We start from the raw sequence: 14,793 nt of genomic DNA, 5'->3' as shown, positions 1-14,793 counted from the left end.
TGGTGGCGGACACCTGTAATCCCAGCTACTTGGAAGGCAGGGAATTACTTGAACCCAGGAGGTGGAGGTTGCAGTAAGCCGAGATCACGCCACTGCACTCCAGCCTGGGTGACAGACAGAACGAGACTCCATTTTTTTTTTTTTTAAAAAAAAGATAAACTGTCTTTTATTTTGTGGAAAATTTGCAAGTTGTTATTTGAGATAAAGGTACTGAATCATTCATTAGCTGTTAGATCTGGAAGAGAGATTTTTTTTTTTTTTTTTTTTGAGACAGAATCTCACTCTGTCGCCCAGCCTGGAGTGCAGTGGCATGATCTCGGCACACTGCAACTTCCACCTCCCATGTTGAGGCAATTCTCGTACCTCACCCTCCCTAGTACACCCTCCCTGGGACTACAGGTGCGTGCTACCATGCCCGGCTAATTTTTTTTCTTTTCTTAAATTTGAGATGGAGTCTCACTGTTGTCGCCCAGGCTGGAGTGCATTGGTGTGATCTTAGCTCACTGCAACCTCCACCTCCGGGGTTCAAGTGATCCTCCTGCCGCAGCCTCCTAAGTGGCTGGGATTACAAGTGTGTGCCTCCACACTTGGCTAATTTTTTGTATTTTTAGTAGAGATGGGGTTTTACCATGTTGGCCAGGCTGCTCTTGAACTCCTGACCTCAGGTGATCTGCCCGCCTCGGCCTCCCAAAGTGCTGGGATTGCAGGCATGAGCCACTGTGCCTGGCCAGTTTTTTTGTATTTTTAGTAGAGATGAGATTTCTCCATGTTGGCCAAGCTGGTCTTGAACTCCTAGCCTCGAGTGATCGACCCACTTTGGCCTCTCATAGTGCTGGGATTACAGATATGAGCCACCGTGCCCAGCCAAGAGATCTTAAAGTTTGTCCAGCCCAGTGGTTTTGAAATTGTATTACCCATTAGAATCATCTTGGAAATTTTTGAAATTTCGTTTCCTGGGCTCTGTGGTTGCCCTAGCCCTTCTGTTCAATATGAATTGTTTTCTCTTAGCCTGCTAGGCACTTCTCTGCCATTTTGTTTCCCACCTACCTACAGTTGTGCCCTAGTTAGATAATAATGTTGATTAGATGTGGAAGCATCTCTACTAAAGATTTGTGTTGATGCCACAAACAGTGGTATAACATTCACTAATTTAGCACATCTTTAATGTCAGTTATGGGAGACACATCTGAGGTACTGAGGATATATTGATGGCAGAGAACATTTTCTTAGACTTCAGTTTTTTCTTGAGCTCTTAGAAAACTTTGCCTGAAGGTATTTTGATGTTTGAAGTAGAGTAATTTTGCAAAGTTATTTCCCATGAGTTTTTTTGTTGTTTATCATGTGTGTTCATTTAAAGTCTCTGTTAACAATATCTTAGTTTATAATATTAGAAAATCACATTGCCTATTGCATCTTACTCCCTGCTTCTGGGTTCACTTGTGCCGAAGTACTTGTACTTATTTGATCCAAAGTCTGCATTTGGTAAATTTCAGTTGTAGTTTGTTTAAAAATTTAAAAAGTTACAACTTCCTCACATTTGTTCTACAATTTTGTATTTCTTTTTTTTTTTTTTTTTTTTTTGTGAGACAGACTTTTGCTCTGTCGCCCAAGCTGGAGTGCAGTGGTGCAACCTCAGCTCACTGTAACCTACCTCTTGCCTTCTGGGTTCAAGCAATTCTCCTGCCTCAGCCTGCCAAGTAGCTAGGATTACAGGTGTACACCATCACGCCCAGCTAATTTTGTATTTTTGGTAGAGATGGGGTTTCACCATGTTGGTCAAGCTGGTTTCGAACTCCTGACCTCAAGTGATCTACCCGCCTTGACCTCCCACAGTGCTGGGATTACAGGCGTGAGCCACTGTACCCGGCCTACAATTTTGTATTTCATCCAGCATTTCTAAGGATGCATTCAGGTTGAGGAGAGACTAATTAATCTTAGTTGTGTGGTTCCGCAGAAACATGTATCATGACATATCATGGAAGGAGAAATCTCAAACAATACAGAAAAGTTGTCCCCCTATTTACTACCTTCTGCTTTTTTGTAGGAATCACTCTTCTGTAGTCTCTTTTGTATCCTTTAATGAAAAAAAATTTGCATATGTCATTAGATGTTTTTGTGTATTTGTAAGCAAAAAACCCAAAAATCGTAATAACAAAACAAACTGGCTGGGTGTAGTGGCTCATGCCTGTAATTCTAGCACTTTGGGAAGCTGAGGTGGGAGGATTGCTTGAGTCCAGCAGTTCAAGACTAACCTCAGTAACATAGTGAAGACCCCATCTCTACCAAAAGTACAAAAATTAGCTGGGCATGGTGGCATGTGTCTGTAGTTGCAGCTACTTGGGAAGGCTTAGGTGGGAGGATCACTTGAGCCTGGGAGCTTGAGGCTGTAGTGAGCTGTAATTATGCCACTATACTCCAGCCTGGATGACAGAACGAGACTCTTGTCTCCAAAAAAAAAACTTTACCTTTTCTGTACCTTTTTTACTTTCTACATGAATATATATGTAAATATCCGCCTTGTATTTTTAATGGCTGTATGATATTCTTTTACATGGGTATAATTAGTTTAGTTCATCCTCTTTTGATAACAATTTCTCTTTTCAGTTTGTTTTTAAAAGCAGTACTGCAAAGAATATATATGCATGTATCAGAAAATTTTTGTAAATGTTGATTTTTTTTTTTTTGAGACGGAGTTTCACTCTTGTTGCCCAGGCTGGAGTGAAATGGTGCCATCTCGGCTTACTGCAACCTCCACCTCCTGGGTTCAAGCGATTCTCCTGCTTCAGCCTCGTGAGTAGCTGGGATTACAGGCATGCGCCACCACGCTTGGCTAATTTTGTATTTTTAGTAGAGACAGGGTTTCTGCATGTTGGTCAGACTGGTCTTGAACTCCTGACCTCAAGTGATCCACCCGCCTCAGCCTCCCAAAGTGTTGGGGTTACAGGCGTGAGCCACCACACCCAGCCGTAAATGTTGATTCTTATTGAACACATGGGTACCTTACAATAATAATTGTTTCATTTATACTTTACTGATAATTATTTAGTCCTTTCTAGATTCAACTCCCATTACATTAAAAAAAATTTTTTTTTTGAGATGGAGTCTCACTCTGTTGCCCAGGCTGCTGTTCAGTGGCACAATCTCAGCTCACTACAACCTCGGGTTCCCGGGTTCAAGTGATTCTCCTCCCTCAGGCATGAGCCACCATACCCGGCTAATTTTTGTGTTTTTAGTAGAGACAGGGCTTCGCCATGTTGGCCAGGCTGGTCTCAAACTCCTGGCCTCAAGTGATCTGCCCGCCTCAGCCTCCCAAAGTGTCAGGATTACAGATGTGAGCCACTGCGCCTGGCTCCATTACATTTATTTATTTTTAACATTTATTTATTTATTTAGAGACGGAGTCTCACTCTGTTGCCCAGGCTGGAGTGCAGTGGAGTGCAGTGGCGCAATCTCGGCTTACCGCAACCTCTGCTTCCGTGTTTCAAGTGATTCTTCTGCCTCAGCCTCTTGAGTAGCCTGGATTACAGACACCTGCCACCACACTCGGCTAATGTTTGTATTAGTAGTAGAGATGGGGTTTCACCATGTTGCTCAGGCTGATCTTGAACTCCTGACCTCGTGATCCGCCCGCCTCAGCCTCCCAAAGTGCTAAGATTATAGGTGTGAGCTACTCCGGTAGCTGAGGCAGGAGAATCGCTTGAACCAGGGAGTCGGAGGTTGCAGTGAGCAGAGATCGCACCACTGCACTCTAGCCTGGCGACAGAGCGAGACTCCGTCTCAAAAAAAAAAAAAACAAACAAAACAAATATGTTGCTCTGAGCCCTTCTTAAAGAAATCAACAGAGGATAAACATCACACAAGTGAAGAACAGAACAGTCATGCCTGAACCTAGTTGAGATACTAGGATTTAAATACATGTGAGGTTTATGATTAAAGAATATTAATGCAGACGGGAGATCGAGACCATCCTGGCTAACATGGTGAAACCCCATCTCTATTGGAAATACAAAAAATTAGCCAGGCCTGGTGGCACGCGCCTGTAGTCCCAGCTACTCGGGAGGCTGAGGCAGGAGAATTGCTTGAACCCAGGAGGTGGAGGTTGCAGTGAGCCGAGATCACGCCACTGCACTCCAGCCAAGGCAACAGAGCGAGACTCGATCTCAAAAAAAAAAAAAAAAAAATTAATTCAGTGTCATAAATCCGGACAGATCAGAGGTAAAATAAAAACTGAAAGAAAAATAGAGACTAGTATTTTTAGAAAATAAAATTGTTAGATCAGAAGTTATACATTCAGTTTTCATGACTTGTGCAGTTTTAAATTGAGAAAACACTGTCTCACAGTCTAGCAAATCAAAATTTTAGTTTGTTTATATTCCTTTTTTCTGTACCTGTATTTATGATACATTGAAATTATAGCATATAATTTCATGTAATTTTATCATTAAATGTGTTAGGACAGCATTTTAATTAATTAATTAATTTGAGACAGTCTTGCTCTGTCACCCAGGCTGGATTGTGTTGGCACAATCTCTGCTCACTGCAACCTGTGCCTCCCAGGTTCAAGTGATTCTTCTGCCTCAGCCTCCTTGAGTAGCTGGGACTACAGGTGTGTGCCACCATGCCCAGTTTATTTTTGTAGTTTTAGTAGAGACAGTGTTTTGCCATGTTGGCCAGGCCGGTCTCAAACTCCTGACCTCAAGTGATCCACCCGCCTCAGCCTCCCAAAGTGCTGGGATTACTTTCGGAGGCCGAGGCAGCCTCTCACTTTGGTAAGCCACTGTGCCCAGCCAGGAAAGCATTTCAAAGTGTTATTTGGTTTAGTAAGTAATAAGTAATACTGTAGATGATGCCTTCATGTCTGTAGATGGCTTTGTTTTATTTTATTAAGAAAAATTCCTGAGTGTAATTTCCTGGATGAAAAGATAAAGACATCTCTAGTTGGGCTGGGCGCGGTGGCTCACGCCTGTAATCCCAGCACTTTGGAAGGCCGAGGCGGGTGGATCACAAGGTTACGAGTTCAAGACCAGCCTGGCCAAGATGGTGAAACCTCATCTCTACTAAAAATACAAAAATTAGCTGGGTGCGGTTGTGGGCGCCTGTAATCCCAGCTATTTGGGAGGCTGAGGCAGGAGAATTGCTTGAACCTGGTAGGCAGAGGTTGCAGTGAGCCCAGACCTCGCCATTGCACTCCAGCCTGGGCAACAAAGCGAGACTCCATCTCAAAAAAAAAAAAGAAAAGAAAAAAAGATATCTCTAGTTATGTACTTTTTACAGTTTTTTTCCCTAGAAAGATACTATCATGGCAGTGTACAGATGTATAAGCTTTAGTGAAATATCAGAAACTTTGGGTATTAGGAACTTTAAAAAATATATAATTTAGTAAGCATAAAATGGTAGTTTTAAGTTTATAGTTCTTTTAAGTATTAGGTAATTGTACTTATTTGATAATTTGATTGTTGGAGCCTTTGAGCTAATTATACCAATGTTACAGGTAAGGTGATAAGATCTGAGAGGTTAAAAGCCTGTCAGTCCTGGCTGTTTGGGAGACTCAGGTGGGAAGATCTCTTGAGCCCAGGTTTTTGAGGCTGTAGTGAGCTACCATCATGCCACTCTACTCCAGCCTGGGTGCCAGAGTGAGACCATGTCTCTGAGAGAAAAAACAAAAAAGATATTTAAGTAATTTTTTTTTTTTTGAGATGGAGTTTCGCTCTTGTTGCCCAGGCTGGAGTGCAATGGCGTGACCTCAGCCCACTGCAACCTCCGCCTCCCAGGTTCAAGTGATTCTCCTGCGTAAGCCTCCTGGGTAGCTCTGATTACAGGCATGCGCCACCATGCCTGGCTAATTTTTGTGTTTTTAGTAGAGACGGTGTTTCTGCATGTTCGTCAGGCTGGCCTCCAACTCCCGACCTCAGGTGATCCGCCTGCCTCAGCCTTCCAAAGTGCTGGAATTACAGATGTGAGCCATTACTTAAATACCGGTCAGGTATTTAAGTAATTCTAATGAGCATTTAAGGTTGAGAATTATGTTATAAAGGTTCAAAATAATTGCAGTCATGTTTAACATTTTTCAGATAATCAAGTGTTTTCTGTATGGGCCTATTATGAGAACTACCTGGGCCCTGTCTCATATACCAAAACAGACTTTTCTTAGCAACATCCCCAAATGCATATTTTAAAGTTTTCCAATTGAGTCTGATCAACTAGGTTTGGCATACTTTTTTGAAAGAGCTTTGGAATAAGGAGAGGTTTGGCCTGGCATCCCAGTTGAATCATGTAATAGCTGGGGCAACTTTATAATCTATCTGAATCCTTTTTTTGCATAATTTATAAATGTCTGCTTTTAATCTGTAAAATGGGGAGAACAATATTTACCTTGTTATGGTTATGATGCCTGTCTTGCTATTGTTATGAAGTTTGGGTTATTGGTACCTTAGATTAACTTTAGCTGTAGTATTATATGAGTCAACTCTTGAGTATAGGTGTTTATTAAGAAACATTCAGTTGAGGTAATTTGTTCACTTTAGAGATTTCAGATATAAAGAGAAAAGGAAAATAAAAGCAACCAGCAATTGTGCCATCCAGAGTATTTTAACATTTTATTATTTTAAAATGTATGCATGTATACATACATAATTTTATACAAAATCACAGACAAAGATTTTTAGCTTTGGAGATTTTTAACGTGGAAAGTTTATACACTACTTCTCAGATGTGCAATACAAATGTACTTTTCATTATCTTACTCTGAAACTCCCCTATTCTTGATATGGCAGGGATTGGTGATAGTGGAAATGCTTTTTTGTTGTTGAAAAGTCTTGTTTATATCAGCATTTATCTTTGCTTTCTTCTTTGAAGAATTTTCTCCTCACTTCTCTTCTTCATAAGACATTGGCTTAGTTAGGGAGGAATTTCATGCTAATTGTGTTGCGAGGGAGGTTCCTTGGGTTTTATGTCATGATTCCTGGTTGTCTGGTCTGGTTCTTAAGTGCTCTCTGCTGGTGTCTCTGAAGGCGTGTGTTTGGGCTTTGCATTTGCTGCTGAAAACAATTACAATTTGTTATTTTATTTTAGAGACAGTTCTGCTATGCAACCCAGGCTGGAGTGCAGTGGCGCAATCTTGGCTCACTGCAACCTCCGCCTCCCATATTCAAGTGATTCTCGTGTCTCAACCTCCTGAGTAGCTGGAATTACAGGCGTGCACCTCCATACCCAGCTAATTTTTGTATTTTTAGTAGAGATGGGGTTTCACCATGTTGGCCAGGCTGGTCTTGAACTCCCAACCTCAGGTGATCTGCCTGCCTTGGCCTCCCAAAGTGTTGAAATTCCACCTGTGAGGCACCACACCTGGCCCTAATTTTTGTATTTTTTGTAGACAGGGTTTCACTGTGTTACTCAGGCTGGTCTCGAACTCCTCAGCCGAAGTGATCCGCCTGCCTCGGCCTCTCAAAGTGCTGGGATTACAGGCACAAGCCAGCCTACCTATTTTAATTTCTTGGTGTAAAGATGGATTTTTATTTATTTGTTTTTTTTTTTATTTTTGAGATTGAGTCATCTCACTCTGTTGCCCACCTGGGCTTCCCAAAGTGTTGGGATTATAAGGCGTGAGCCACCACGCCCAGCCAAGATGAGTTTATTACGCATTTTCCCCCTAACAAGAATGAACTTGTTTTTGAGATGGAGTCTTGCTCTGTCATTCAGGCTGGAGTGCAGTGGCACAATCTCAACTCATTGCATCCTCCACCTCCTGGGTTCAAGTGATTCTCCTGCCTCAGCCTTCTGAGTAGCTGGGACTACAGGCACGCGCCACCATGCCCAGCTAATTTTTGTAGTTTTGGTAGAGTTGGGGTTTTGCCTTGTTGGCCAGGCTGGTCTCGAACTCCTGGCCTCGAGTGATCCGCCTGCCTTGGCCTCCCAAAGTACTGGGATTGTAGGCGTGGGCCACCGCACCTGGCCAAGAATGAACTTGAATACTCTTTTTTATATATGTGAAGAAACGTGCTCAGAAAGGATATTTATTTAATTACCCAGCTTACGTTATTATAAAATGAGTAATATACCAATATATTGCCAGTGATAGAGAACTTCTATGCTTATTGGTATAAAAATATGGAAAGGGAAACTAAAAATATTAATGTGCAGTCATTGTTTTATAGATCTAATGAGGCGTCAAGAAGAACTCAGACGCTTGGAAGAACTCAGAAACCAAGAGTTGCAAAAACGGAAGCAAATACAACTAAGGTAAAAGAAGATCATTTTAAGAAACATGAGTTGTATGTCTTATTAATAAAAACTCCCCACCACCTGTTACAAGTTGTATAAGTTGAGTATCACAAGAAAAATAGAAAAATTGCCCATTTTAACCACATACAGTGAATTACTTCGTAATGTAGCATAGTTCTTTGCTATTTTTTAGCTGGTTAAGGGCGCTTTGAATGCTAAGACTTTGAAGTTAAACAAGGGTTTTAGGTATTATTATATGTAATTTATTGTAAGAATATGCTGTGAATATCCATTTTTCCAGAGATGGATATATTTGCGTTGCTCTTATTTATTTTGTTATGTGTATAACTCTACTGTGAATATCTTTATGTAACTTTGTGCTTCTGATGTTTAAACAAGATTTCTAAGGCTGAGGGCAGTAGCTCATGCCTGTAATTCCAACACTTTGGGAGGCTGAGGTGGGCGGATCACATGAGGTCAGGAGTTCAAGACCAGCCTGGCCAACATGGTGAAACCCTGTCTCTACTAAAACCTAAAAATTAGCTGGCTGTGGTGGCATGCGCCTGTAATCCCAGCTACTCGGGAGGTTGAGGCAGGAGAATCGCTTGAATCCGGGAGGCGGAGGTCGCAGTGATCTGAGATCTTGCCACTGCACTCCAGTCTGGGCTACACAGCGAGACTCCATCTCAAAAAAAAAAAGATTTCTGGACATTGACTCCGTGTTAAAAGGGGTTATGGGGACTTAAAATCTCAGTACATAATAGACAATCGTGATGGTCAGCTTGAAATCTTTTAGGTTTAAGTAAGGATGTTTGGGAGAGTGGTAAACCCACATTGATAGCTCACCTTGTGCCTGTGGTGTTTAATTGCAAAATATAATGGTATAAACATTACTCTTCAAAGGTTCAAAAATCATACTAGTTAGGAAATATTATGAACAAAGCTGTGATAGTTAAAGCAAATGTAGAAATCTGTTTTTGAAAACAGTATTTGCTTTAAAAATGTAAAGTGCTTGTGGTAAGAAGATAAGGTGTTCATGGGGAAGTAAAAGTAAAGAAAAAAGTGAAAAACCATGAACAAATTTGAAGCTTCTCTGGTCTACAGATAGGTGATATTCTGTATATTTTGATGTATTTTTTCAAACTTTGTACCTGAGTTTATCAATTTATAAATATTTCTATATGATTTTACTCTACCCAATTCATTCTTTTTTTTTTGAGAGGGAGTTTCGCTCTTGTTGCCCAGGCTGGAGTGCAATGGTGTGATCTCGGCTCACAGCAACCTCTGCCTCCCGGGTTCAAGCCATTCTCCTGCCTCAGCCTCCCGAGTAGCTGGGATTACAGGCATGTGCCACCATGCTCGGCTAATGTTGTACTTTTAGTAGAGACAGGGTTTCTCCATGTTGGTCAGGCTGGTCTCGAACTCCGGACCTCAGGTCATCCGCCCACCTCGGCCTCCCAAAGTGCTGGGATTACAGGCGTGAACCACTGCGCCCAGCCCCAATTCATTCTTAAATCGTATTCCCTGGACAGACAGCATTAACATTTCACCTAGGGAACTGTTAGGAATGTAGTGTCAAGCCTGTCTGCAGAACTACTGAATGAGAAACAATAGTGGTGAGGCCCAGCCACCTGGAATCCTCCAGCATTCAGATAGATCTGAAAGCTTGAGAACGACTGTTTTTTTTTTGTTTTTACAACTCTCAACATCATGAATGCCTTCCTCAGGAACCTTTTTTAAAACTTTTCTTTTTTCCTTTTTATACAGACGTGTTCAAATCTCTTCTACTTTTTTTTTTAAATTTTATTTTGGAGACGGAGTTTCGCTCTTGCTGCCCAGACTGGAATGCAATGGCGTGATCTTGGCTCACTGTAACCTCTGCCTCCCAAGTTCAAGTGATTCTCCTGCCTCAGCCTCCTAGCTGGGATTACAGGCCTGCGCCACCATGCCTACCTTATTTTGTATTTTTAGTAGAGACGGGGCTTCACCATGTTGGCCAGGCTGGTCTTGAACTCCTGTCCTCAGGTGATCTACCTGCCTCAGCCTCCCAAAGTGCTGGGATTACAGGCGTGAGCCACCACGCCCGGCCAGATCTTTTCTACTTTTAACAAAGACAAGGAAACCTCCTCTCCCCTAACATAAAGTCTTACCTGAATCCAGCTTTTTCCTCTTAAAACTTACAGGTGACAGCTAGGCTTTTTGAAATTATACCTACCCCTCATGTAAGCAAAAAATAGATCATTAAAACCAAACAATATGAGGGGTGGATTCCAAAGTAGGATACAAAAATACAAGAAATTAACCTAATTGTCTTACAAATGAATAACATCATCACATTGAAAGGGGATAGGGAAGAAAACAAGGAACCTAAATAACTGGAAAATAGTATCTTGACTGGATATCATAATACTAATGATAAGAACCATACATAAATTCTGTAAGCTAGTTAGGCGTATGGGCTAGTAGTTCTGAAACTACTTTGTGTGTATACGTTACATGAACAGATTAGTACATACAGTCTTTTGTATCTGTGGGTTCTACATCTATGGATTCAGTCAACTGTGGATTGATAATATCTGGGGAGAAACTGTGTATATACTAAACATGAACAGACTTTTTTAACTTGTCATTCTCTCTCTCTCTTTTTTTTTTTTTGAGATGGAGTCTCGCTCTGTCGCCCAGGTTGGAGTGCAGTGGCGCAATCTCGGCTCACTGCAAGCTCCGCCTCCCGAGCTCACACCATTCTCCTGCCTCAGCCTCCCAAGTAGCTGGGACTATAGATGCATGCCACCATGCCCGGCTATTTTTTTGTATTTTTAGTAGAGACAGGGTTTCACCGTGTTAGCCAGGATGGTCTCGAACTCCTGACCTCGTGATCCTCCCGCCTCAGCCTCCCAAAGTGCTGAGATTACAGGCGTGAGGCACCGTACCCGGCTAACTTGTCATTCTCTAAACCGTGCAGTATAACAACTATTTACATAGCCTTTACATTGTGTTAGGTATTATAAGTAATCTAGAGATGCTTTTAAGTATGTAGGAGGACTTTTTTTTACTTGTCGTTCTCTGTAAACAGTGCAGTATAACAACTGTTTACATAGTCTTTACATTGTATTAGGTATTATAAGTAGAGATGCTTTTAAGTGTGTAGGAGGATATGCATAGGTTATATGCGAATACTGCACAATATGTCAGGGACTTGAGCATCAGTGGATTCTGGTATCTGGGGGAGGTTCTGGAACCAATCCCCTGCACATACCAAGGTATGACTGTATATTGTGGAGAATGAGACTCAGGTTTCTCATTAGAGAAAGATGAACGGCTAAACTTAAAATCCTGTGTGAGTGTGATTTGAATCAGAGGTATGAACTCTGGTGTTTAATATTGACAAATACATTCAGAAATATAGATGTGTGTTTATGTATGGGTTAATATATATACATATACTGTATTTTATTTTTAATTAAAAAAAATTACTTAAGAGACAAAGTCTTGCCCTGTCACTCAGGCTGAAGTGCAGTGTCGCAATCATAGCTGACTGTAAGCTTGAACTCCTGAGCTCAAACAATCCTGCCTTAGCCTCCCAAGTAGCTGGGACTATAGGTCTTTACCACCACACCCAGCTAATTTTTTAATTTTTATTTTTTTGTAGAGATGGGATTATGCTATGTTGCTTAGGCTGGTATCAAACTCCTGGCCTCAAGGGATCCTTCCAGCCTCAGCCTCCCAAAGCACTGATATTACAGGCATGTGCCACCATGCCTGCCCCCATATGCTGTATTTTGTGGCTTTTTCTACTGAGAGGCCCTGGAAGCTTCAGTAACAATGAACATAGCTGGTGCCTCGGTCTTTAATAATAATTGCTACAGACAGGCTTTTTTGATGGATGCCAAAGTTGGTGGGCAAAAACTTTTTTTTTTGCATAGTCTCAAATTTGTATTAAGTACAAAATTTGTATTAAGTACAAAAAAACTTTTTTTTTGCATAGTCTCAAATTTGTATTAAGTACAAATGGAAAAAATATTAAATTTAAAATGGAGAAACCCAGTAGACACCACCATAACCGAACACTAAATTTCATATCACCTGTAATAAGACAGTTGACATCAGGAGTCCCTTGATACGATTCACTGAATGGGATATACCATTATTTCTGTGATATTCTTATCAGATATGTATAATCATTCCAGTCATGAGAAAAAAACCCAAATTCAAGGACATTCTACAAAATAATCAGTTCTCTTTAATAGTGTCAGGTTCATGAAAGATAGACTGAACTGTTACAGACTGTTGGAGACTAAGGAGAAATAACAACTAAATGCAATGTGGGATTCTGGATGAGGTCTTGGAACAGAAGAAAGGTGTTAGTGGGCCTGTGGTCCCAGCTACTTAGGAGGCTGAGGTGGGCGGATTGCTTGAACCCAGGAGTTCTGGGCTGTAATGCACTATGTCGATCGGATGTCCGCATTAAGTTTGGCATCAATATGGTGACCTTCTGGGAGCAGGGGGACTACCAGGTTACCTAAGGAGGGGTGAACTGGCCCAAGTCAGAAATGGAGTAGGTAAAAACTCCCGTGCTGATTAGTAGTGGGATAGCACCTGTGAATAGCCACTGCACTCCAGCCTCGGAAACATAGCAAGACCCTGTCTCTTAAAACAAATAAACAAACAAACAAACAAAAAACATAGGGAGACCCTGTCTCTTTAAAAAAAAAAATCAGTGAGGAAACTGGTGAAATTTTAGTAATGTCCATAGTTAATTATAATATTGTGCCAGTATTCATTCCTGGTTTTCATAATTTTGTACTATGGTTATACATAGGTTAATATTAGGGGAAGCTCGTGAGGCACATAGAGGATACGTTGCTGATTTAATCATAGGCTGAAATGTGGAATGCTTGTTGCAGATGTAATTTTTTATTTTATTTGATTTATTTTATTTTTTGAGACGGAGTCTCGCTCTGTCGCCCAGGCTGGAGTGCAGTGGCGCGATCTCGGCTCACCGCAAGCTCTGCCTCCCAGGTTCATGCCATTCTCCTGCCTCAGCCTCCCGAGTAGCTGGGATTACAGGCACCTTGCCACCACACCTGGCTAATTTTTTGTATTTTTAGTAGAGACGGCATTTCACCGTGTTAGCCGGGATGGTCTCGATCTCCTGACCTTGTGATCCGCCCGCCTCGGCCTCCCAAAGTGCTGGGATTACAGACTTGAGCCACCGTGCCCGGCCTGAAGATGTAATTTTTTATTGCATGATTTTTTTTTTATTATGTAATCTCAGTATACAGGGGCATCAGATTCAATTTAAAATTCAATTAACTGAAAATATCTCAATATGAGGTGATAATTTGATGGGTAACCTTTATGTTTGACCAAATTCTAGTAAATACAGGCAGTGATAAATCTGTTACAATCTTAGTTTTTCCTGGTGGCTGGGGAGTTTCTTTTGAAATCAGCTGTAAGAATCTTGATTTAAGAAGTGTGAACAACTTGCCTTAAAATTGAGTAGTTTTTGGCCGGGCGCGGTGGCTCATTCCTGTAATCCCAGCACTTTGGGAGGCCGAGGCGGGCGGATCACAAGGTCAAGAGATCGAGACCATCCTGGCAAACACGGTGAAACCTCGTCTCTACTAAAAATACAAAAAATTAGCCGGGCGTGGTGGCGGGCGCCTGTAATCCCAGCTACTCGGAGTCTGGGGCAGGAGAGTGGCTTGAACCCAGGAGGCATAGCTGGCAGTGAGCGGAGATCGCGCCACTGCACTCCAGCCTGGGTGACAGAGGGGACTGCATCTCAAAAAAAAAAATTTTTTTTTGAGTAGTTTTGCAGTATGTATAAAGGAAAGAAAAAAAGACTATGTCTGGGAACTCATGTATATTTGCAAGATGGAGCAAATGAAGAAAATTGTCACAATTAAATTGAAGAGATTTATCTGGCTGAGGCTGCTGCCAAGTAAGATAGCTTTATTTGTTAACAGGCCAAATAGTCTGAATTCTGCCTTTGTGCTTTACTTTAGTTGGAAGATAGAAAAATTGGCCTAGGACAGTACATTTTGAGAGAAATGTACTTGGAGTACACAAGTTTCTGGTTTTACTTTCAATGCTATAAATAAATTATTCAGTTTTTCATAGGTAAGTTAATTCTTCAGAGATTGTGGCAGGTACCGAAGTAAGACCAGGATGAGGGGCTTACATGAACTGGTTCAGCCTGTGACTTGAACACTTTATTTGTTCACTTATTCCTTCATTCCTTCTCTTTCCACCCATTTACTCACCTACCCACTTCCTTTCTTTGTTTTTTTTTTTTTTTAAACAGAGTTTCGTTCTTGTCGCCCAGGCTGGAGTGCGGTGGCACGATCTCGGTCGCTGCAACCTCTTTGGTTCAAGTGATTCTCCTGCCTCAGCCTCCCGAGTAGCTGGGATTATAGGCACCCACCACCCTGCCTGGCTAATTTCTGTATTTTTAGTAGAGACGTGGTTTTACCATGTTGGCCAAGCTAGTCTCAAACCGTTGACCTCAGATGATCAGCCCACCTTGTCCTCCCAAAGTGCTGGGATTACAAGCATGAGCCACCGCACCCG

At 41.7% G+C, this 14,793-nt stretch overlaps 1 protein-coding gene across 5 annotated transcripts in view; it reads left to right on the top strand.

Annotated features, from left to right (window-relative positions):
- Nucleotides 1-14,793, top strand: part of PSPC1 (paraspeckle component 1) — a 105,468-nt gene that overhangs the window by 31,030 nt on the left and 59,645 nt on the right. For all 5 annotated transcript variants that reach the window (XR_008493459.2, XR_010123477.1, XM_063650551.1 and 2 more), the window contains exon 5: nt 8,154-8,238. Coding sequence is in view for 3 of the 5 variants with exons in the window: in XM_063650551.1 (XP_063506621.1) it covers nt 8,154-8,238 (85 nt within the window). In the remaining 2 variants the exon portion in view is untranslated. The remainder of the gene's footprint in view (nt 1-8,153; nt 8,239-14,793) is intronic.

Source organism: Pongo pygmaeus, chromosome 14, assembly GCF_028885625.2.
Source record: "Pongo pygmaeus isolate AG05252 chromosome 14, NHGRI_mPonPyg2-v2.0_pri, whole genome shotgun sequence".
NCBI classification, from domain to species: domain Eukaryota; kingdom Metazoa; phylum Chordata; class Mammalia; order Primates; family Hominidae; genus Pongo; species Pongo pygmaeus.
This window is presented reverse-complemented; position numbering and strand designations above follow the sequence as displayed.